We start from the raw sequence: 25,942 nt of genomic DNA, 5'->3' as shown, positions 1-25,942 counted from the left end.
CATGATTGACTTAGCACAGCACAGCAAGTATCCCATCAAAGGACAGGGGGTGGAACAGGTACCAAAGGGGTGTCAATCCAGCCTCCAACACTCCTGGTCCTTGGCACAGCACTAATAGGTGGAAAGTCTGCCTAAAGGCTTTCACAGAGCTGCCTGGAGCCACACAGAACCTTTCCTAGGTCACTAACTTGCTTTCTCACTGCTGCAACTTCTGACTCACTCCTCATTCAAGAACAGGCATAAACCTCGAATTTCTTGCTCAAAGCTAGTTCTGAATTTGCATATCTAGCTGAGCCACCAAAACTTCAAAGCAGATTCCATGATCTGCATGTCTGAAAGTCATCAAAATTTCAAAGACAGTCCTGACCACCCCAGTAGACCCATTAGCAGCTTCAAGTGTTTACCTAAGAAATCCCTTTCATTGAAGACTTCTTGGAAATAGACATAGAGTGTAATTTCTACTTCAGTTTTGAACTGAAGATGCCAAGTATTTAAGCTAAAAATATGATTCCAATTAGCAGGTCCTAGAAAATCTGTCTAACACTACAGATCACATCATATGAAGGAACAGACAAAATTACTTTTTTTTTTTAAATTTTAACAGATATTGTCCTGTGTCTGACTCTATTCTAAACACTTCACAAATATTAATGCATTTAATCCTCATTACCGACCCTTTGATAGAGGTACTATTTCATCATCCTCATTCTTTTGAAGAAGAAACTGAGGCAGAGAGAGGTCTAACTGTCCCGAAGCCCAAGTTGATAACAGGATTTGGGGTTGAACCTGGAGCAATGAGGCTCCAGAATCCAGGCTTCTCAACCTTAAGCTATGCTGACTCTGAAATATTCAAGTTTCCAACTGCCATTGAGACTGCGGGTGAAGTATGAGTCCCTATGCAATGCATTACCATCATAAATATACACATACAACAACTTGGATGAATTGTTCAGCATATTAATTTTGCTTTTGCATCTGATGAAAGAGAATTTATAGCACACAACATCAGTGCGCTGATAGTAAAGAGAGCTATTATTTATGAGTATTTACCGTATACACGATTAGGGGCTTAGCATGCCCAGTATTTCCTACTAAGATGTGAAGACACCAAGGCTCAAATAGGCAATGAATTTCTATAATGTGACCAGGCTTGCTCCCGGCAGAGCTGGAATGAGAGCCCAGATCAATGGGATTCTGGCTAGCAAAATCTATGATGCATGCATGGTTTCACTGTACTATGAAGGCCAACATTTTCCCCTTAGGGAATGGACGGGAATATGGCAGTGACATAGTAGAAGTGGGGATCCCATCAAACTCCCTCTTCTGCCAAGGTCTCACTCCATCTGTTACCCTCCCTCGCTCAGCTTCTGCTGCTCAGCACACAAACATGCTTGAAGTCTTTTCCTTTCCAAGACAAAAAAACAAGCCCTTCCAAAAATGTGATATGTTGCTTATTAGGGAGGAAGGGCAGAATAAATGGAAAAGAATAAATTATGAATGGAAAAGAAAAGAATTCTTTAGTTTGCAGTAAGTCTCTTTCCCTAGTTATGATGTCAATTCATCTTAGCTAATAAAGAATAAGATGAAGGCTTATTTCTCACTATTGTGAAATGAGACCAATCTCTGGCATTGAATGTAATCTCAAAGGACTATCAGTGGATCCATATCACATCCATGGATATGCAGCTGCTGCTGGATTTTAACTGCCTGGAATGCATACTGGGGATGTAGAAAGCTACACAAAATGCACTCTAATGATATAATAATGAGCACAGCTTCCTAAGATTGGCAGCATTCTAATGACAATCATTTGTATATCTCTGGATACTTTAGTCAAAAGATGGGGAACTTCTAATTGAATTTCAAGGCTGTTTCACAAATTTGGGAGAGAGCCACAGTTTTCTAATATTAATAAGGGCTACCTAATTCTGTCCTCACAAGCACTAGGATAAATTAACACCTCATTATCCAGATGTGGAAGTCAGACAACTCTTACACCATGAGTTCATATTTATTTCTTGAGGTCACAGTATATATTGGAGCCAGGATTCCAAACCATCTGTGTCTTTTTGGAAACTTTATGTTCTTTCTATAACACCCCTGCCTTTTCCGTGGAATTTTTCCCCACAACAAACCTCCTCCTATTCACCTACAAAGCTAAGCTCAAATGATACTGATGTCCCTGGTTCACTGCAAAATGAAAAAAATCAAGGCGTGAGTAATGTTTATAAAGTGAAATTATTTCCATATCAAGGACTGTTGTTTACTCTTAAGATTACATCCTTTTGGCATTTTGGGAGTTAACAAAGTAGTGAATGGTGGGTTTTCTAAATCTTTTAAAAAAACTTTTTTTCTTTTTTTTTTTTTTTAAAGAATGTAAGTCACCAGGACAGTATCTGGTGTATAGTTAAGTGATCATCAAAATACCCACCAAGATGTCCTAGCATGGGCTGGCCCAGCTGCTGCCTGCTCTGCATGGTTTCAAGTCCCACACCCCAGCACTGGTGTTCCCCACCAGGGTTCAGGGACAGACACGCAGCAGAAAACAGGTGTGCTTTGGGATGACTCGGCCTCTGTGATCCCTTCTGGGCAATAAGGCAGAGTGAGATCTTGGTGAGACAGCATTCAGGGAACCCTGGGTCCAGCCATCTCTCCATTCCTTTCAACCATCAAGACAGTTTGTAACAGGCTTGAAGTATGCCATTTCCTGTCTCCAGACACTCAGCGCCAGGCCTCTCTAAGAATACAATAAAGCCTAGACATTTTGCGTGAAATCTTAGCATGATGGCCTGAATCAAATGCCATCCCTAGTCATTTGCTGAAGTCCTATTTCCCAGTACCTCAGGATGTCAGTGTTTAGACACAGGGTCTTTAAGGAGGTGACTAGTTTAAAATGAAGTCGCTGGGGTGAACCCTAATCCAACATAACCATAATGCTATGGTTTTTCCAAGTAGTCATGTACAGATGTGAGAGTTGGACCATAAAGAAGGCTGAGCATCCAAGAGAATTGATATTTTCGAACTGTGGTACTGGAGAAGACTCCTGGGAGTCCCTTGGACAGCAAGGTGATCAAATCAGTTAATCCAAAAGGAAATCAACCCTGAATTGGAAGGAGCGATGCTGAAGCTGAAGCTCCAACACTTTGCCACCTGATGTGAAGAGCCGACTCATTGGTAAAGATCCTGATGATGGCAAAGATTGAGGGCAGGAAGAGAAGGAGGCGACAAAGGATGAGATGGTGGGATGGCATCGTTGACTCAACAGACATGAGTTTGGGAAAACTCTAGGAGATGGTGAAGGACAGGGAAGCCTGGCGTGCTGTAGTCCATTGCATCACAGAGTCGAACACAACTTAGCAAATGAACAACTTCTCATGAGAAAAAGAAATTAGGATACAGACACACACGGGGGGAGACCATGTGAAGACACAGGATGTCAAGCCCCACTTCAGAATCTGAGTCCAGTCCAGGGGGTAAGGCCCAGGCCACCACTGCTCAAAGACATCAAGGGGAAGCCAGGGAAACCATGGGTGGGTGCATGGTATCTAACACACAAGCTTGGGAAAGATCGCAATAAAAAGCAGCCACTGTTTAAGCTTCACGACTCAAACCAAACATTTACTGAGGCAACAGAGGCCAAAGCCGCCATTCCTGTGAAGCAAGCAGCTGGAGACCTCAGGGGCCTCCAGAAGCTAAATTGACACCAAGCGGAGGCTCCGAAGACGTGCGGCCCGGGCTTGCTGCCGTGGCTTCCAAAAAAAAGAGTGTGTCAGACAGAAGCCATTCAGTACAAATAGAAATAGAAAGGAGCCTGTCGGCAATTAGTGTCTCCTGTTCCCTCTGTCATCCAGTCAGGAATTCCATTTCTTACTTTTTCTCTAAAACCTTCTGACAAGAATTTCAAAGACAAAATAACACAAAAATGAAACCTAGTATCGAGAATTGTCTGACTTCCTAAGCGACTCCAACTTTTTTCTCTACATGAACTGGTGGCTGAGGGAATCTGGTCACTGTGTCCTGAGTGCAGGGCATCGATGCCACACCCCTGGGGTATGAAGCCTTCTCTCCGGGCTAAGGGTTACCACCAGCCTGTGCTGGAGTTCGTTTCTGCCTGGGAAGACTTAGGAATGAGTCACAGAGTGGTTATGGAAACAGGTGAAAGGAAGAACAGGCTTCTCAGGTGGCACTAGTGGTAAAGAACTTGCCTGCCGTGCAGGAGATGTAAGAGATGCAGGTTTGATCCCTGGGTTGGGAAGATCCCCTGGAGAGGGCACGGCAACCCACTCCAGTATTCCTGCCTTGGAAATCCCATGGACAGAGAAGCCTGGTGGGATGCAGTCCAGTGGGTTGCAAAGGCTCAGACATGACAGAAGCAGTTTAGCATGCACGCATGCAAAAGGAAGAGCTTTAATGAAAACCTAGGAGCAGCAGGGCAGAAAATGTGAATGGTCCTTAAAAGACAATCTAAAGTATCTTCCCTAAATTAAAAAAAATAGTGTATTACGTTGACTGCATATATTTATATATGCATACTCATACAGACAAAACGATTTGTCTGTAAACAACGAACACATTGATTGTCTCACCTATACAGACTGAACTGAATGTGTTCATTATACCAACACTGTAGCTACAGTGGATCCCCCAGCAGTTTGGAACCCAGAACACCACGCCCCTGCGGCACCAATCAGCTGCTGACACATGAAAACATTCTGGCTCGGACACTTTGGCTGGAGCTGTCCTGCCACGTCCCGTGTTTCAAGAGGCAGAGCAGGAAGTCTCGTCTCCCAGACCAGGCTACTAGTTCTGTGAGAGCAAGGGCTGTGCCTTTATCGCTCATCCTCTCAAACCCCACACAGTGCTAAGCAATGTGGCACTCACTGCTTCATTTCTAAGGGTCGCTTTCCAAGCCACACAATAAAGAGAAACAGAATTATGTGAGAGAACATGTTCTTTGGAAACCGACCCTTTCTCAAACCTGCTTCCCACTTCGTTTCTCTCCGCCATTCCTGGACGGAATGGGAGAAGCAAAAATCCAAGCTCTCTACTTTCACTTTCTTCCTACCCACTCCTCCTCTATGTATACATACTTCTAGGCATCTCGCTCCATCTCCCAAACAAAATGCGTCTTAATATCTCTTTCTCTTTCCTTAGACTTCCTGGCTTCTGCTGCATCAGAAACTGCTTACCAAGTTCCTGGAAATGAGCTTTTTTCCAGCGGTCCACCCAGGATTCATCTCACGAAGGCAAGAAGAACAACACACCTGGGATTCATTCTCCATAGCAAGAAATCCGAATTCTTGGCTCTGGACCTTAAAAGCTAGAGCAGGGAGGGAGTCCAAGCCATTTAAAAATAAAAACTTTCCACAAGAAAGGAAAAGAAGGCTGGGGGGAGGAGGAGGAGCGCCATCCAGAGACTCAGAGAATTTAAAAATACAGTGTATCCCTCTGAGAGTTCATTTTCTAGGTTTCCACGTACTATTCCAAATTAGCTCTTTCCAAGGAGCTTCAAAATCTTGGTAAACGCTCCACAATTCCTGTGATACAGTGTGTGGTCTGGCAGCAGATGAGGAGATGAAAAGAGAGTAGAGAAGGAAAGTGATCAGAGAGCCCAATTTGGAAGAGCCCTTTCTAGACTGCTCTGGGGAAGCGAGATGCCCAGGGAATCGAGAAGCAGAAAGTCACTAGGGGCTTGCTGACTGCTGCAGTCACAGCGGGTCGTGTCATCACGGCAGAGATGCCGAATTGTGTGCCTACTGTGTTTATGATCAGAACAGGGTCCCCAAAGAGTCTGCCGCCGGTTTGCTTGAATGATTTTCCACCAGGGCCCTATTGGCATGTTGGACAGGACCACTCTTTGCAATAAGGGACTGTTTTCCTCAATGTTGGACATAGAGCACCCCTAGAATGTGGCCACTCCATACAGGCAGCACATCCCGGTCGTAAATGACAATCCAGAACAACCATGTCTGTTCCCGAATACCTCTTGGCATGGGATTCAGGGAATATGACCTCCTGTGGAGAATAGCTTTTGCGCTTTCTGTGAAATTGCAGATCCGTGTGTTGTGTGGTCTTCAACAGCAACAAATCTACTGGGGAACAAATCGAGTACTTTCCTCAACTGCAAGGTTTGAAGCCGAGGAGGGTGGCTGCTGTCCTGGGTGAGAAGTCATGGGAGCCGTCTAGCACCTGGCCCACAGGTCAAGCATCCGGTGTCACTGGGTAGAAGGCAGTCAAACTGCCCCTGTAGGCTTGGCCGTAGCTCTGGCCCCGCACGTGCCTGAAAGTGCTGGGCTTGGGTGAATTCTTGCCAGTGTTTGGAAAACCCTTACATGTGACAGAATCACCCCCTGGATAGCCCCTTCCCTGATAATAGGCAGGAAGACAATCATAGAACTTTATGGTCCCAGAAGACTTTAAGAGATCATGTACAGGTGGGAACAGAGGTACTCAGGGAGGGCAAGCTGTTTGACCAGTCACACAACAAGCACAAGCAGAACAGTTTACATACAAAACCTGCTGCAACACACCCGTAACTTTTACCCGAAGGATTATCATTCCAACATCCTGGGGAAGTCTAGCTACTGCTATAGGTGGTATTTCCCTGGAAGGTAGGAACTCTACCTACTAGGTTCCTGCTTAATATTCTCAAGTCAAGGACAACTCCATATGGTTTCTGTCACAGTCCAACAGGATGGTCATGAAATGAAATCAAGATTTTTGTTAACAAGTCCAGAACCTCTTCCTCTGGCATTTTAGAAGGTAATGAAGAGAGAACTGTGGTGCTAGAGAAGACGCTTGAGAGTCCCTTGGACAGCAAGGAGATCAAACGAATCAATCCTAAAGGAAATCAACCCTGAATATTTATTGGAAGGACTGATGTTGAAGCTGCAATACTTTGGCCACCTGATGCGAAGAGCTGACTCATTGGAAAAGACCCTGATGGTGGGAAAGAGTGAAAGCAAAAGGAGAAAGGGGTGGCAGAGGATAAGATGGTTAGAAAGCATCACTGACTCAATGGACATAATTTGAGCAAACTCTGGGAGATAGATGGGGACAGAGGAACCTGGCATGCTGCAGTCCATGGGGTCACAAAAGGTCAGACACGACTTAGCGACTGGACAACAACATCAGAGAGACCACATGCTCCCAACCACCATGCATGTGTAAAATGCACAGTCCTAGCAGGAGAAAGGAAGCCAAAGCCTACCCAGCTCACATGCTTTCTAGAAGTCAATCAAACCAAGAGTTGGCAGGTGGATAGGTGAGCCAAAGGTCTTTACTCTTGCCCAGGACCTACAGCCAGAGATACTGAGTATGACAGGAAGTCATGGAGTAGGAAGGAAGAGAACCCTGGTGTCTAGGATGCTTTTGTACAGAGAGTCGGGTGTAGTACTGCACAGTGGGTGAGACCATTCCATTACTCTTGACCCTCAGCACAGATGCCCTCCTCTCCCTGCCCTCTCTCTCACGTCATCATGGCCCTGTCTCAAGATCACTGGCCCACCTGTGAAATAAGAAAGCTAGTCTAGAACTCTTATTTCTAAAGCGTTAATGCAGGACTTCCCTGGTGGTCCAATGGTTAAGAATCCTCCTGCCAATGCAGGGGACACGAGCTTGTTCTTTAGAACATCAAAAAGATAGTCTGGAAAAAGGGTTGCAAGGTCAAATGACTTAAGAACTTGTAAATGCTGTTACTCCCACCCATTTTAAAAGACTTACAGTACAAATTAATGTGCTAAAGGCATTAATATATCTTACAGTAAATCACATTAATGCTGATTAAAAACCCAATGATTCTCAAACTTATTTGACCACTAAAACCTACCAGCATCCCATGGCAACATTATTCTATTGAATATAATTTGCCACATGCCAACTGGGGTGATCAGAAGGAAACATTTTGAATAGACCCAAAAGATGAATAGGATTTTGTCAGGCCCAGATGGAGGTGGGATATGTCTGGGGAACAGGCATATGGCCAGGGCTTTAGTGACTCAGACAATCAAGAATCCGTCTGCCAATGCAGGAGATCCAGGTTCAATCTCTAGATTGGGAAGATCCCCTGGAGAAGGGAATGGCAACCCACTCCAGTATTCTTGACTAGAGAATTCCATGGACAGAGGAGCCTGGCAGGCTGTATAGTCCATAGGGTTACAAAGAGATGGACATGCCTGAGCAACTAACACCTTCACTTCAGGGTAAAGCAGGTATGAAAAAAGAGAAAAAAGAATAAAGGTGGAGCCAAACAATGTAGGCTTAAGTATGCAAAGAGGAAGGAGCTATCAGATGCGTTGCTTACCAGGCCAACTCTTCCATGCTACTAGCACTGGTCCCAGCAGTAATGTTCATTTCCCTCTGCCATGGCTGGAAGAGAAGTCCCAGGGCAAGTCCCTCCCTTCTCTTGGATCTCAGTTTCCTTGTCTGTAAAACCACTAGACTAAGCTCTCCAAGGTCCTTGCACCATCAGCGCCACAGACAGCCCATACTAGCACTTAAGAGCAGGAAGGCGATGGGGACAGGAGCCTGGCCATTGGTTTGGACAAGTCAACAGGCTTATAGAACGAGCAGGGAAAAAAATGAAGCCAGCTCCACTTCAACTCAGGGCCCAATCCCCATCCACCCAATATCTCAAATTGTGGTTCTCAAGCTAGAACAATATATCTGGCACACTTTCCAACAGTCATTTTGCTCAAAAAAATTGAGGAAAGCAAATTTAATTTTGGTACTAAGACTGGGAGATATTGTAAACTAGCATGTAATATTCCCGATGCATTTTAAATATTTTTAAAAATGAGGATTCATAGAAATATCAGTCCCGTATTGGCTTTTTGTCTTATGGCCTCAGAGTCCCTAGAGGTACCTGTTCACACTTGGAGAAAACACTTGACTAGGGAACCCGGAGTCTTTGCTGCCTAAGTCTTGAAGAGTCAGAAGCCTACTTATCCTGAATAAAGCCATGCCAAAGAGACTGGAACTCACCATTGGACTGGTCTTCCCCATAGTTCTTATGGGACGGCGCGTACAAAAACATCAAGGCAAAGACATACAGGTTCCACATGCCGTAGATGCCCGTGAAGAAGGCACTGTTCACTTGGACCGTGACGCCGCCCCACTTCCAATGGCCTTCAGTCACCTGCGGGGAAAAGGGGTGGCATTCAACTGGACCCAACAAGAAACAACTCCAACATAGCAATCCACTAATACAAACGCCAAGTCTCTCCCATATATGCAAAGGTGAAGGGCCCTGTAAGAGTCCATTTTTTTTTTTTTTAAAGGTTTTCTTTTTAAATTTTTTGGCTGTGGTTGGTCTTCATTGCTACACATGGGCTTTCTCTAGCTGCAGTGAGTGGAGGCTAATCTTTGTTGCAGTGTGCACGCTTCTCATGGTGGTGGCTTCTCTTGTTGCAGAGCACAGGTTCTAGACGCAGGGGCTTCAGCAGTTGTAGCACATGGGCTCATTAGTTGCGGTGCATGGGCTTGACAGCACCAGCTCAGTAGTTGTGGTACATGGACTTGGTTGCTCTGCAGCAGGTGGAATCTTCCTAGACCAGGGACTGAATCAGTGTCCCTTACATTGCAAAGTGGATTCTTAACCACTGGACTACCAAGAAAGCCCCAAGATTCCATTTTTCAATCTGAATCATACTAGGAGGAATTAAGGTTAGCTGAGGGTTTCCTACGTCAGTGGTTCTCATCTTGTCTGCACATCAGCATCACCTGGAGAGTATTTCTTCCTAAAACAGTAGTACATTGTTACACTTAATTTAATGAACCTGCATTTGAGTCTAACCCTTCTCCACAGTTATAGTTCCTCCCCTGCTATCTACCTTCCACCTTCTGCAAGGTGGATGTAAACACCTTGCAGGCAAGACCAGTTCTGGTTTGTTTTCTGCCATATCTTCAGGACCTGATGTACCACAGCATTGATTAAATAAATAAATGGTCCTTGGACTGAGTAGTTTTCCTGGGTGGGGCAGTGTAGCGAAGCAGAAAGACACAGGCTTGAAGTCAGAAATCTGGCTTCAAATCCAGACTCTCCCACTCCCTTTCTGTTTAACGTAAGAGATGTAAGATTTAAGACTCTAAACTTCAGTTTTCTTAGGTACAAAACAAAAACTTGCAGGGTTAACCACTAAGGAGAATTAAGTAAAAATATTTTTAGGAATTTCCTGGCTCATAGAAAACATTCCATAAATCTTATTTTATAATGTTACGTATATAAGCCACTCATGAGGGTAATTATGAAGGTTTCATATGCTTTACAATTTGGCAAGAATGTTTTGAGGCTGGTTTTGTCTATGTTAGTAACATGGTAATTGTTTTAAGGGCTACCTGATATGACTTACGGATTGCACTAAGACCTGTCAGGAAAACTGTGGTGCAGAGGAACTAAAAATTTGTGCTGGCTCTGAGATCGATGAAATGATTTGACTACCTCTGCCTGCTACAGGAAATCTTGAAAGTGAAAGTAAAAGTCACTCAGTCATGTCTGACTCTTTGCGACCCCATGAACTATACAGTCCATGGAATTCTCCAGGCCAGAATACTGGACTGGGTAGCTTCTCCCTTTTCCAGGGGATCTTCCCAACACAGGGATTGAACCGGGGTCTTCTGCATTGCAGGTAGATTCTTTACCAGCTGAGCCACAAGGAAGGCCAAAGGAAACCTTAAATGGGAGTAAAAGAAAGCGCTAGACAGCTGTTTCTGTGATAGCTTAATGAGGCTGGCTTATATAATCCATCTCTAGGAGCCCCTCCTTCTAGGAGCAAGCTATCTCTAAATGTTAATGACTTATACAAGCAGGTTGCTTTCACCTCTTGTTTATGAGGCTGTGGGTCTATATTCATTTGGTACCCTCTGTATAGTCCACGACTCACAGGGCCCCCAGGAAGAATAAAGATATAAGGACAGGTATTTCCTTCTGAAAGGCCTGGAGTGTCAGTTAACCAGGTTAATGAATTATAGACTTATCACTTATTTACTTTTAGTTTGACCTTGGTCATACATAATTTTTCATTCTTGTGATTCATAAACAAACCACCATCACTAAGCTATTTCCTTTGGGAAATAATTCGCTATATCACATGCTCAGGGAAGTGTTAGCAAAAAAGGATTTCATCAGTGATTTTAGAATAATGCACCAGCATTCAAGCTATTCAGAACTGCTTCTTAGAAACATCACCAAATGTCACTCTTCTTTCTTTAAAGTACAGTACTTCCATGTATATGGAAGATTTCATTTAGTCTTAATAATAGCTCTATGAGATAGGCAGGTAACATCTCAACTCATGGGTAAACTGTGACACAGAGTGTAACTTGCCCAAGACTATTCAGCTAGAAAGTTGTGGCTCTGACCCACCAAAGAAGGTGGGTGTTCCTAACTACTTTACAACAAAAGAGTAGGAATATTATCTTAAATAGGATGAGTCTCTCACTTAGAGAGACTAAGAGGCAACTATTATGTCAGGTCAAATTTCCTTTGAAATTCACTTAATTGGGCATTATGCATGTATTTATACAATATATATAGAGAAAATATTATGCATTATATATATACTATATATAGAGTTTGTGTATTCAAATCTGTATAATAATATGTATGCATTGTATATCTCAGATGTAGTAATGTTTGGTATATAACTGCATATACATGCAAAACGCAATTTTACAGTAGAACCACTGAAATGAAATGCTTATGAGGGAGACACTGGAGCAAAGACTGGCTGAAGAAACAGTAGATTCATGCCCCCTGCTCATGCCTGCTTCAGGACACGTGCACTTGTTTAGAATGGAGTTGCAGAATTACCCATACTCTTTCATTTGTAATCTCTAAATGCGTTATTTCCTGCTGAGGGCAAAGAGTTGTATTTGCATAAATGGACTGTATACATAACGTCACTCTACTGTTGGGAGACGCCATTGTGCTTTCCTCTCTCCTCTCTCAATTATTCATGCTTGAGACATCCTGAGCTCTGAGTACATTCCCACCAATATGTACCACAATGAGCAGCCTCAACAGAGCAGGCCTTGTGAGTCCAAATCTTAGGAATGCCAAGGCAAAGAGGTGACAGTCACGCCCTTTAAACTTTCAGAGAGAAAAATCAGGTAGCCCCAACCACAAAAAGAAAAAAGAAAAGAATCTCCCCTCTACCTAAAGTCTTATTTCTAAAAGTCCCCGTTTTTCCTGATGTCACATTTGAGCAATTTACTTTTGTGTGAAACCACCCAATTATACTCCTGTAGCCAAGTGAAGGTCAAATCCCTTTACACCCAGTAGTCTTGACAACCAGCATTCCACTTCACAACAAGATTTCCAGATCCCAGACACAAGCTCTCTTACTGGAAACATTTCCTCTATAAGTAGCAGAATGAAGTGATGACATGCCCACCCCCACCCAAGAGGAAAAAAAAAAGCTGCGGACTGGCTCTCTGGGAGTCTGCTGCATATGACTTGACCTGAATGTCAGGTACCTGGAGCCCCCTTCGTGAAGGTCAGTGACCCTCTCTCCTGCATTGCACTTCTGTTCCCTACTGCCTGCCACCTCTAAACGGAACGCCTCTTTCTTTTCCAGAGTGAAGGGGCTAAAATACCAGACTGTGATGTGCCATCGCCCGGTTGCTATGACTGAGGCCATTAAAATGGCAGGCATTAAAAGACTGCACCTCAGTACCCAGCTACAAAGCCTCAAGGTCACTGCATTCCACAGCTTCCATCAGTCTTTCATTCCTGGCCTCAGAGCTTCAATATCCTGGCGAGATCCCCTCGCATTATATTTCATGGGGCTTAAATGCAAGCTCTCCCAGCAAGTCTGAGAGTATAATGGGAGTTTTTAATACATTTCCTTTTACCTAAGGCTGGGATCTATTTCAAAAAGTTACCCAATAGGTTTCCTTTCAGGTGAGCTCATTGCTGAGACATTCCAAAATGACATTAAAAAATAAATCCTCTGATGACTATATTAATACAGTACCTAGGACACTGAGAGTTATGCCTGAAAACGTCTTAGATATCTAAAAATAAACCTTAAAAAAAAAAAAAAAAACCCAGCAGGAGGACTGTAAGGAGCTAATGGAATCCAAAAGACCTCATTGCTACCCTCTTAGAGTTGAAATCCACTCCAGGCTGACTGTTGACTGTTGCAGCAGATATAAAAGGCCAGCCACAGGCTGGAGCCCTGTTAGAAAATACTAGGGCAGTAGAATATCAATCTTTTTCTAAAAGCCACAAAGTCTGCAACTTGGAAGACTAGCCTCCTTTGCTTCAAAAAGTTGCACTAATTAAATATGTACAGGATAAATTTGGGCAACACTTAGCCACCTGAAACACCAGCACAAAGTCCCTCCTGACTTCAGGTGGGAGGGACACTGCAGAAAGTAAGTGGGATGGGGTGGGGCTGTGGGGGATGACTTCAGCTTTCGAAAGTTGCAGAGAGACTTCCCTGGCAGTCCAGTGGTTAAGACTCCGCACTTCCACTACAGGGAGCACGGGTTCAATCCCTGGCTGGGAAGCTAAGGTCCTTCGTGCCACAAAATACAGCCAAAAATAAACAAATAAGAAAATTAAGTGGTAGAAATATGTGCTGGGAGCAAAAGTGCCCTTTCTTTTTGTCTCCCTGAGAACGTATCTTGGTAATACCTTTTAATCCTCAGCTACCTTCCTCAAGTTTCTGTTTCTCCAAGAGTGCGTCCTGCTCTCTCAGCCTTGCAGAACTGGCTGTATTATGTGTCACAGTGCATTACTGAGGGACTGGAGGACTAGAAAGCTTTTTGGTCACATGAGGGAATCAACCAAGGGATAAATCTGGCCTCAGACACCCTTATTGGAGCCTCAACTGGTTGAATAAAAAACTCATTCAGAATTTGAAATATTTTTACCACATTTGGAGCGGAGAGTGAAGTTTCCAAGGTTTTATAAACAAACAGTCTGATACAAACACAGCGCTGTTATAGGTCAAAGCAAAGGTGGTGAACAGGACTTCTTAAGATATGTATGTGTATTTATTTTTTTCTACTCACTTCAGCCTTCAGCAGCAGCACTAGCTCTGCCCAGCGGACGTAGCCAGCAGGGCTCTAGGGCTTAGAGGCACCCTTGAGTATCCTTGGATAGAATTCAAGGGGTCCATGAACTAGAGTGAGAAAAAATTATGTATTTATTCTCACCAGCCTCTAACTGAAAGGCTACCTTTCTTTCCATTGTGAATGTAAAAAGTAAATTCCCATTATTTATCTAGTTTTAGCACCACCTGCAATTTTGTCTCCAATAGAAATCATATTTTCATATCAATTATATTACAGATCTGAAATATCTGTAAAAGTATAATTGCAAATATGTACCATCTATCTATATGGTTCCCTTTTAAATCCAAGTATTCTGTTCACTTAAAAACACTCAAAGAAGAGGCTTTTGGATGTTTACAAGGCCAGGGCCTTCACCCAAGTTTGCCTAAGGGGTCCAGAACACACAAAAAGCTTAGGAGCCTCTCTTCTAAAAGGAAGCTTGCTAGCTGAATGGGGCACGTCTTGTCATAAGGCTCTACCTGCACTACTAACATTCTCAATTTTAGCCAAATATAGGGATGACAGAGCAGTTGGCAAAGAAAATCAGAAAGATTAGATTCTGGTCCCTAACTTACTAGACGTCCTTTGACACAACATTCACCCTTGTTGCTATTCATAAGAGGACAGCTATTCATGCTCATGGTGTGCCAGGCAGTCCACAAACCTCTTTATAAGCATTACTTCAGATGATCCTTACAGCCACCGACTTCAGGTGGTACTATTGTTACATCTATTTTATGGATAAGAAAATTAATCTTTGGAATTGTTAAGTAGTCCATTCACAGCTCACCCAGTGGAAGACAGCATAAATGGGAGATGTCTCTAAGGCCATTAAATTTCATATTCTAGCAAACTGGGATATCCTACTTACCCATAAGACTTCTGTGAAGGTCAAAAGAATGATAGATACGTAAACTTCCCTGGTGGCTCAGACGGTAAAGAATCTGCCTGAATTTGGGAGACCTGGGTTCAATCCTCTGGTTGGGAAGATCCCCAGAGGAGGGCTTGGCAACCTACTCCAGTATTCTTGCCTGGAGAATCCCCATGGACAGAGGAGCCTGGTGGGCTACAGTCCATGGGGTTGCAAAGAGTCGGACACAACTGAGTGACTAAGCACAGTACATGATTTAAACAGTACTTTCCACTTTCTAAAACAAGTTACCGGTATTTAAAAATCATTATCATGACTGAGATTTTCAAGTATAGCAAAACTTTGAGTTTTGGAAATAACTAGCAAAAGGATAAAGCTCTATCAAGGGGACTTTTGAAATATATTTCATGCTGTAAGCAGCAACATAATTATTATGAAGAATGGCTGATGGACTGTAAAAGGATCTATGTTAATGCTAGATAAGGATCAAATCAAATTAATACTAGCTCATTGGTATTCTGCTACAGAGCTTGAAAAGTTATTCTCTTAAGTGAATGAAACAAGTGCCCTTCAATCTAGCTGCAGGCTTTTAATTTATTTACTTTTTCCTCCTATGAGGCTGCACTGAAAGGAAAATTCAGTCTACCTCTGGAAAAGTGATAACAAGTCCCAGATCAGAGCAGCCTAAAACAAATAGCTTGATGAGCTGCCCAGCATAACAGCTGCTTCATTCCTTTCACAGTAGCTCTACAGAATTTCCTGTAAAGTAGAGGCACCTTTTCAGGACATTCTCATCTTGACCTCTTTGGGTCCACTTACCTGACTAACAATGAAGAAGATGACAGTCATGGCAGCACAGGCCAAGGTGATGAGCATGAGGAACTTGAACCTGAAAATTAGCCCCTATTAGGAAAGAGAGAAAGAATAGTTTAACATTCTACCACCAATCCTTTTCTCAAAATATAAACCTATCAAAAGCTAATTTTAAAGAAATCTGTAAAACCAATCCCTAACAGTGACAGTAAAATAATTTCACATAGTAACATTTCTCTTGCAGAGGTGAATGTGGCTGAAAATTTTATTGGGCCAAATATTTCCTAGCTTCTTATCTCTCTTGAAACAGTGATACCAGAGCCTGGGAAATTACATTCACAGCACGTCACAAGGCTGCTAATTTCCCTGCTAAGCTGGTTATGCTTCTCTGCAAGGGTTCAAAGTTACCAAATCCAAGTTTTCTGCGGTTGTAATAAAATTCTGCTCCAGTGAACAAAAAGAAATGTGCATATTAATCAACATGAAGTGGATTTGGTTGCATTTTCTCATGTGTCATTCCAGTTCGAGACACGGGCAAAGCTTCAGAAAATACCCCCGCTTTCCTGAGAGGAGGACTGACTGAGGAAACCTGTGTTTCAGGGAGAGAGGCCTCTTATTCAGGGACTCTTATTTCTGCCGTCTATGAAAACCCTGTAGTTCTGCAGTTTCTGTTTCTCTTTGCACAAAGGAATGAGGCCCATGCCTCCAAGGAAGTGGCATGAGCCCAAGGGATCCTTGAAAAATTAAGAATGTGTTGTCTGCATCAGAGATGTCAGTCTGTCGAGTGTGTCTCTTGAATAGGGGGCATGATCTGTAAACAGAGATCACCGAACTCTAGGTGAGCACCTGCTGGATATTTTAGGGAAAAGTTGGCTAACTGAAGTCTGGAAGTTGGCTCACTGAAATCAGATCACCTGGACAGAATCCTACTCTGAATGCTGATTCTCAGCAAGAGAATTTTAAATAAAGCCTCACTCCAAGCCAAATCGCAATTCTACTATAGTCAGGTCTCCTATCTAGTACGCACCCACATTCCATTCCAAAGCTGAAGAACCTGCTGAACAAGTTTACTCTTTATTGAGGATAGAAAGACATTTATACCACAGAAAACTCTAAGACCTAGATAAGCCAGAAAGCCAGATGCCTCTCAGAGCAGGATTTAGCCTCTTATTTTGCCCAGAGAGCCTATAACACATGAGAATCTCTGTGTATTTGAAATAGAGGCTTCCATATCCCCCACATCTCCAGGCATAGTGGGGTGTTTGTGTGTGCTCTTATCAAGCAGGGGCCAGTGAGCACCAGTTCCTCAATGAGCCCAGAGATGTGCTGCTCCTGGTGAATCTGAGGTTCTTGCTTCGTCGCAAAAGAATTCAGACAAGTGATAGATAAGAAGTGAACTTATTTAGAGAGAAATATTCCACAGGCTGAGTATGGGCTATCTCAGAAAGTGAGAAAAACTTGGGAGAAACACACTCCATAGAGTATTCTCCATCTCATAAGGCTTGAGAGCCCCCAAATAGGGCATGCTTAGCTTTTAAGGGCTGAGTAATTTCATAAGCTGATGAGTGGGAGGATTATTCCAATTATTTTGGGGAAAGGGTGGAGATTTCCAAGAATTGGGCTACCGCCCACTTTTTGGTCTCTTATGGTTAGCCTCAGAACTGTCCTGGTTCTAGTGGATGTATTACTTAATGTGCTAATGTATTATTACAATGAGCACATAATGAGGCTCAAGGTCTACTGGTCTTGGACACTGTTACTTCTAAGTTCTTGTCATGTTCTATGGCCATATCATTCCTTTAAAGGTTGTGCCCTGCCCTCTTCCCTTCTGTTTCATTCCCCTCTCAGTAGTTTTACATTCATATTCTTATGGGAAAGAGGGGCAACTGCCTTCTGCTTCAAGGCTGAGTAGGGGTGTTGACCCTGTCTGTCGGGGAGTAAAAATCTCTGGGTGCCTGATCTAGGGGCTGCAGGGGCAGGATAGAGTCTTGTTTTAAATTGGTATGGGCTGGAATCCTCATGTAGCCATCATCTTGATGTGGAACTGTTGTAACAGCTTCCATAGATTTTATATGAATCTCCTTGATGATGAAGCACTTTTTATAACAGCAACAGAATACAAAAATATCTATAAATCATAGAAGACTTAGAAACACAAGGCTAAACATCTGATTACAGTTTAATCAATAAAGAAATTTGGTTACAGTAACCAGAATTACAAATGATTACATTTAAATTAACATACCAAATAATCCTAGTGAAATATTTTTCTTTGAGATACCTCAGGGGCCCTCTAAAGTATCCCAAAGTTAGCTGGAAATCAAAAGGACTTTAATTAAAATTTAATATTTGGGAAGCTTGTCAAAAAGTTTTAAAACACTTGATCAAATAGGATCTAAGTCGCTGTGAGACAATATTTGTACCTTAACCAAAATGAAAATAAAAGATTTTAAAGGCAAAGAAATTTTAAATCTGTTATCATAGGCAATTCAACATTTTAAGAAAACTTGTCCTTTTAACAAAAAGAAAGCCCAAATTCAGGTTCTGCACCAACTTACTTTTAAAATTAATTTACTCAATTACATGTATTCCAAACTTAGTCAATTCTGACCATGCAATTTCTCTTTTCTCAGGGTCCAGTTTCCACAAACCCTTCGTCACTGTCTGTATCCATCACTTTATTTTTTTTCATCCAGAAACAACTGGAAGACAGACTTTCTTTTCCCTTAATAAAATGCAATCCCACTGCTCATGACTTTTTTTACTGAAAACCCACAACCCACTCTCCTTAAAAGCTTTTTTTCATATCGAGTTAATTTTCTTGTTGACAAATTTGTAAAAGACAGAATGAGGTCTTCTTTGACCTCTAATAAATCTAGGTACAATAAAGGTATTATATTTAACATTGATGACACTAAAGACATGTTTGTATCAATCAAGTCAACAAGTTTAGGCACCTCCAATCCAAGATATCTGTTTAGTATTGAATATCTTACAGATGACATGAACCTGAACTTCGTTCTGACCAGTTTTCTATTTCTGAGTGTTTGTATTACTATAAGCACTTAATTTCCTTTTGGCAATACCACACATCTACAACACAGATACACACAAACATGCAAACACAGAGACCTCATAATTCCCATTTCAAAATTTCAGCCCTGAGTCAGTCACAAAAATGTAAAACGCATCAGTTACAAGGGGTTGGATTCAAACTGGGCTTCTGGCAGTTGGAACAAATCAAGGTCACTTATCTAGACAGCTAAACCCTTTCTTGCTGGTGTTTACAGAAAAGATACTTAGGATTTCCATTTATCCTTGACCAGTCAACTTCTAAATTACCTTACCCCCTTTTTCAAAATTTGCATTTAAAAAAGATGGCAGAGATAAGGGTTCCTGAAGAAGACCAGGTAGGATTTGATGTATTACAGGGAGATTGGCATGGCACCAAAGGCCTGTATTTAATGAATTTTTAGATTATGGGTTGGAGGCCTCATCGAACCTCTGATTTTATGTGGTATTGCTGCCTAGAAGGGTAGTGATTAGTTTCCTTTAAGGTGATTTTTATAGGAGTGACAAATTTTGCCTTCCCTGGGATTTACTATGGATCTATAAGTTTTTCAGATTCTGAGGGAATATTTTGGATTGGATCATCCACGTCTTATATAATACACAGTCCAGTCAAAAAAATCCTTCACTTTGGTCTTCAGAGAAAGTAAGCGTTGCCCCCAAAGCTAAGAGAAAATCATTTCCCAATAATGGGTTAGGGATATTCAGGCATGACAAGAAACTTGAAAGTTGTAAGAGTCAGGTACAAGTGAAAGGGCTGGTAAAATGTTTTAGTTTGGGCTTTCCTTCTGCAACAGAGCAGGTTTCAGGGGCAAGGGACCCAGTGTCAGAAGTCTGGACAGAGTTAGTGTTTCCCACGTCCACTAGGAATTGGACAAGCTTACCTGCTACATCAGTGGTCACCTATAGTACCTCCCATGTGACAATGACTGTCTTCTCGGAACCTTTGGGAGGTCCCAGGTCCTGTCAATCAACCACTGCCATGACTAGCATGGGGGAATTTCCTTACTTCCTTCAGAGCTGGGGGCAATCCCCTCCTCCAGTGACCCATCTTCTTACAAACTGGGCATGGCAGCTAGGATGGAGGCTGGGACATGTTTTCACAGCATTCCTGGCTCTAGTGTTTAGGGTTCCCACAGTTAAAACATGCTCCCTTTCCTGGTGGGAGTCTTCTGGGGGTACTTCTGGGGTAACCAGGAGGGGGTTAGGTCTTGTCATGACAGCTGCCAAAAGCCTGGCTTGCTGTCCTTCCTTAAGTCGTGCTGTTTCTTCTTTTCCTCCTCAGCGTGCTCCCTATTGTTAAAAACACGGAAGGTTGGGTCTATAAGAAGATTGACAGGGGTCTGGGGCCCTATGGCAAGTTTCTGAGGCTTTTGACAGATGTCAGGGGCTGACTGACTAATGAAGTGGGTTGCAAATAATCAAATCTGAAATTGGGCTGGATTTTCATCTTGGGCTTAGGTGATCTCTTTAACCTTACCATAGTTCACAGGTTTAATTATGCATCATTTCATCCCTTTAATGAGGCAAAGGATCCCTACCAGCAAAACCAGGCTGGCCTGGCTGATAGCCCCAGTGGGATCCATCAGAGGCACTGCTGTCAGGCCAACAGGGCATCGATGTGGCTGGGCAATGTGTAGCTCATCAGCATATTTTTGAGCCTGTGCCCCAATACGGGCCTTTTCCTCACTGATGCAGCAGTGGGAAAGGATAAAATTTACATCCTTCCAGATAAGGTCAGAGGAAAGAGTCAGTGCCTGGAATTCTTCAGTGAACCAGCTAGAGTCCTCTGAGAGTCTGCCTAAGCAGGTGAGGCATTAAGGTTAGACAAGGAAAAAGAGGTGTGGACTCTGGGTAACTCCCTGAGACACACCTACTATTTTCTGAAGAGGGGAAGGAGGCTCTGGCTGCATTTCAGGTGTGGAAGTGCAAAGACGCTTAACAGGTGGGACAGAGGCTGAAGATGGTGGAAGAGTGCTGAGACTTGGGTCTTCTCTCTGGGGCTCCTGTTCTTCCAGGGGAGCCACTAGAGAGGGCTTTTGTGTAGTTCAAATGGGTCCTAGTCGGCAAGGTTCCCTAATGTGGAAATTGAATAGGTCTGGGTTTTCTCTTAGGGCCATAAAAGCCTGTGTAAGGAATTTCTATTAATTTTCCCTGCCTTTTGCAAAAAGATGTCTAACTGTAGGGTGGTACTATAGCTGAGGTTCCCGTTTTCTGGCCAGGCCTCATCATCCTGAAATTTATACTGGGGCCAGGCTTCATTACAAAAACAAATGAGCTCTTTTGTTTTAAAGAATCTAGAGGCTTCCCTGGTGGCTCAGTGGTAGAGAATACGCCTGCCAACGCAGGAGATGCAGGTTCGATCCCTGGTCTGAGAAGATCCCACATGCCACTGAGCAACTATGCCCATGCACCACAACTCCTAAGCCTGTGTCTAGAGTCCAGGAACCACAACCGCTGAGCCCATGTGCCACGACCAGTGAAGCCTGAGTGCCCTAGAGCCCGTGCTCCACAACAAGAGAAACCACGGCAGTGAGAAGCCCTAGTACCATAGCTAGAGAAGAGCTCCCACCCACTGCAACTAGAGAAAAGCCCATATGGTGATAAAGGCCCAGCCCGGTCAAAAATAAATAAATAAAATTACTTCTTAGAGAAAGAATCTAGAGAAAACATGTCCCAGTGGCTCAAAATGCACCACAGGGGTGAGTTCTTGGGGATGGAACATCATTCCTTCGGGAGAAAATGCTCCTGTACCAGAGAGGAACACTCTCACTACAAGGTCCCATGGGGGCTCTCTGAGAGAGGACTGGTTCCAAGTGCTCCTGACCACCTATCCTGTCAACTTGATCCACGATGAGAGTTAGCTACTCCCCCCTGTGGCAGTAATGGGGCCCGTGTCCTATCCTGACATCCATGGTACCCAGTATGGGTGACCTTCCTGAAGGTTTCTCTATAGATTAATCCCTGTGTTCCAGGTTATGCTGCTTTTGGAAGGACATCCTCATGGTTCTGCACGTGCACTCAGTCGCTAAGTTGTGTCTGACTCTGTGACCCCGTGGACTGTAGCCCGCCAGGCTCCTCTGTCCAGGGGATTTCCCAGGCAAGAATACTGGAGTGGGTTGCCGTCTCCTCCTCCAGGGGATCTTCCCAACCCAGGGATCGAACCTGCGTCTCCTGTATTGACAGACAGGTTCTTTACTACTGTACCACCAGGGAAGCCCCCTCATTATTCTCAGACCTATTTAAGTCCTAGCCTTTTTCTCTAAAAGGGTGGTTAAGTTTTGGAAAACAGGCACTGGCCATTAAGGGAGATGGTGTAAACCTCTTTCCCCTTCCTTTCTGAGGGCAGCGTCCCTGGGGCTTCAGTGTCATCCTCCCCCTGTGCCTTCCCACGTGTGCTCTGGCCACCAGACGGGGGGACTGGGTGCAGGCACAGATACGGCAGCAACGGTGGAGACACCATGACTGAAGGTGGGGGAGAGAGGACCCAGGACACTGGAAGGACACTCCCAACCACAGGACCCCGGGGGTGCCAAGCACAGCAAATGCAGGCCACTGCCACAGCATGCCGCCCTAGGGGCATAGCCATGTGGACAACGACCCAGCTCGAGTCTCCTGCCTTGCCCTACAAGGGCAGGGGGAGTCACGTGGACCCTAGGGGAGGCCAGCCAACACCAGGAGGGTGAGGGCTACCACCAAGCGGAGCAGGACCAACCCCCACCCTGCCAACACCCAGGGGTAAAGGGCACAAATGACCTACTACTCGAGGGAGTTCCCGACGGAACTGCAGCCCATGGTACAAACTCTAGGGCTGTATTTCATATTTTTACACAATTGCACCTGTCAACAGTCACTTAGATGGTGGATAAGGTAAACCCAAAGGGCAAACATCATATGGCTCGGTTCCCATCCTGTGAGGATGGCTGGAGAGCTTCCCTGACATGCCCTGTGCATATATAACAGCAAAAAGTGGAAGACCAACTGGCAAGGTTTGAAAGCGCCTGGCAGATCTCTCTTTCCCCATTTCCAGCAGAGTAAGGCAGCACCTCTCAAGGGCAAGGGAGGTGAGAGGCTGAGTCTAAAAGGTGACAGAGTAAGGGAGAGAGTGAGCAAGTAATGGCAGGAAGTAAGGTAGTGCCTCTGGAGCATAATGGAGGCCAGAGGCTGAGGTTTACCCAATCTTCCTGGCTGGCTTCACCAATACGTTGCTGGTGAATTTGAGGTTCTTGCTTTGCCTCAAATGATTTCGGAGACAAAGTGATAGACAAGAAATGGATTTATTTAGAGAAAAACACACTCCACAGACATATGGAGTCTCACAGAAGGTGAAAAGTGCTGAAATATGGTGTGGTTAGTTTCTATGGACTAGGTAACTTCATAAGCTAGAGAGTGGGAGGATTATTCCAATTATTTGGGGGCGGGGGGAAGGATTTCCAGGGATTGGGCCACCACCCGCTTTTTGGTTTTTTATGCGTTAGCCTCAGAACTATCATGGAGCTGGTGGCTATGTCATGTGCCTTATACTAATGTATTACAATTAGTGTGTAATGAGGCCCAAGGTCTCCCGGAAGCCAAATCTTCTGCCATCTTGGGCGTGGTTGCTTCTAACAGTTTCAGTCGTGTGCTATGGCCATATCATTCTTTTAACGGTTGTGCCCTGCCCTCTTCCCTTCTGCTTCCTGCTCACCTCATAGTGTAGCCTCCGGACCTTGCTCATGGCTGGCAGGCTAGACTGCTTCCCGCTGATGTTCCGAAAAACCTGAAAGACCATGAAGCACAGAAACAGGAAGTAGAGGCAGAGGCAGATCCCAGCCACTATGATGAAGGCCATCTGATGGTGTCGTCAAGGAAACGGTCAGCTCGCCACGGACTCAAGCTCTTCACTCAAGGGTGACGCTCTCTGTCTCCAAATATGTAGGCAATTTTCAGGAGGGTAAAATATTAAAACCTGGCATTCTAATATCAACATTAGAGAGGTTTCCTGATATAAAAGTACCAATGAGTGAAGACTGTTCCAAATAGCTTTTTAAGCCGGATAACAAGAGGGACAGAACCTTGCTTTTAGATATACAGACTCTAGGGTCCAGCCTAGACCTACTAAATCAGAATCTGCCTTTTAACAAGGTCCTAGGGAGAGTCAAATGCACAGTAAGTTGGAAAAGCACTAAAATATTGGATATTGGTTGTAAAATATTGATCAAGTAGAAAGCTGTATTAAAATCACCACAAAAGTAAAGACACAAGTGCCTAGATCCCACTGCAGATCTACAGAATCAGATTTTCCAAGGGCTGGAAAAACAAGTATAACCATGTTTGTGAACCATTGGGCTAGTATCCAGATTTTTATAAAGAGGTTGAGGTGCCCTGGAATTTGGAGAGCATGGAGTGTGGGTTGGATGCAATAGCAGCAATAAGGGATGCTAGGCATGAGGTTGAAGGTATTGAAGTGAAACCTTCAAGATGAAGTTCTGTTGCAATCTTCTCTCAACACAAGAAAAATCTTGTCAGATGGAATGGGGAGCAGAGGACACATGGCCAAGGTGGGAGTTGAGGGTGGGGGCAACATACTCTGAGGTTGATCTTCAAAACTTAATCTGACAATCAGCAAAGCTTGGGGTGGAGTGATCTGACTCGGGAGGCAGATGACCAGACTCCAACTTTTTTCTGCTATAACTCCAGGCCAAGTAGCATATTTAAAGGAAAAAATTAAACAAGGGTGAACTCAGCTTTTATACTTCACTAAAGTGAAAGTGTTAGTGTTAGTCACTCAGTTGTGTCCAACTCTTTGCAACCTCATGGATTGCAGCCCTCCAAGCTTCTCTGTCCATGGAATTCTCCTGGCAAGAATACTGGAGTGGGTAGCCATTGCCTTCTCCAGGGAATCTTCCCAACCCACGATGGAATCCGGGTCTCCTACAATGCAGGCAGATTCTTTACCGTCTGAGCCACCAAGGAAGCCCCATATTTCACTAAATAATAGATTTAATGCAGTTTCTCTTTCTTTCCTTGGAGAAGGAAATGGCAGCCCACTCCAGTATTCTTGCCTGGAGAATTCCATGGACAGAGGAGCCTGGCGGGCTACGGCCTATGGGGTTGCAAAGAGCTGGACACGATTGAGCCATTAACTACTGCTACACTCCTTTCCTAAAATCAATGATGCCTTTGAATGATGGGAAAAGAGTTAGTTGCTGCAAAACTTAACCAATTATTTGCCTCCTTGGACCTCCAGCATTTCTAAAAAATGAAGGGGTTGAAGCAGACTAAGGATCATAAACAGTCCTCAGGTGGTACAGCTAACTTTTTTTGGTAGTGGGATGGCAGAAATGGGGAGCTCAATTCTCTCATCTTTAAAGCAATGATGCTTTGATCTAGTTTACTTGCAAAGTTTTTATGATACCAAGAAGCCAATATAAAGACCATGGCCGGACAAAGCTTATTTATCAGCATATGACAAGATATTATCCATCAAGAAAGAATACAACTCAAGCCTTTCTCTCCTCTCCCTAGGACAGTCTTTTTTTCCTGAAGCATTTAACATATTATTGAGAAAGATAAAATGTTTAAATCCAGCATCCTAAAAGGGATAAGCTAAGATTGTCGCTTCTGCTTCATGAAGATGACTCAGAGAGTTTATGCCAACCAACCAGAAGCCTGGGTGACTCTTCTGGAACTAATCACCTTAGCCTTATCTTCACTTGGTCTTGGAAATGAATAGCAGAGGCATGGGATGCCAGCACACCAAGGTCACTGTAAGAAGTCTGGCACACAGATGATGTCAGTAACGGGGGCCCTGAGATGAACCTCCGTGGCTGCAGGGAAAAACCAGTCATGCTTCAGTCTGTGGTAAACAAGTACATAATAGAGCATTTAGACAGGCAGCGGCAAGACTAGCCACTCCGATCCCTGGGCTGTGTGGACTTGCTGCAACCTCCTCGTTTTGCCTGCTCTCACCCAGGCTTGAAAGCGAGCATTAATTCTCCTCATTATTTGCCTTAATTGTGCTGTTATCATTGGTCTGAAGATCAAAGCCCTGGCTGAGCACACATGGAGAGCATCAGTGAGACTTAGAAAATGATCTTGGGGACCAGGCGGCTACGGGAAGAAATAAAACCCTGAGCCCATCAAGGA

At 43.8% G+C, this 25,942-nt stretch overlaps 1 protein-coding gene across 1 annotated transcript in view; it reads right to left on the bottom strand.

The window, feature by feature from the left end:
* The window catches only part of WLS (Wnt ligand secretion mediator), a 113,338-nt gene that overhangs the window by 2,870 nt on the left and 84,526 nt on the right, over positions 1–25,942 (bottom strand). Inside the window, exons 9-11 of the mRNA XM_065911221.1 lie at positions 23,502–23,645; positions 15,752–15,835; positions 8,983–9,136 (exon numbers count right to left, since the gene is read on the bottom strand). Of these exons, the coding sequence (XP_065767293.1) occupies positions 8,983–9,136; positions 15,752–15,835; positions 23,502–23,645 (382 nt within the window). The remainder of the gene's footprint in view (positions 1–8,982; positions 9,137–15,751; positions 15,836–23,501; positions 23,646–25,942) is intronic.

The sequence above is a fragment of the Muntiacus reevesi genome, chromosome 1 (genome assembly GCF_963930625.1).
Source record: "Muntiacus reevesi chromosome 1, mMunRee1.1, whole genome shotgun sequence".
In the NCBI taxonomy this organism is placed as follows: domain Eukaryota; kingdom Metazoa; phylum Chordata; class Mammalia; order Artiodactyla; family Cervidae; genus Muntiacus; species Muntiacus reevesi.
Note: the sequence above shows the minus strand (reverse complement) of the source record. Positions and strands in the feature narration are given on the sequence as shown.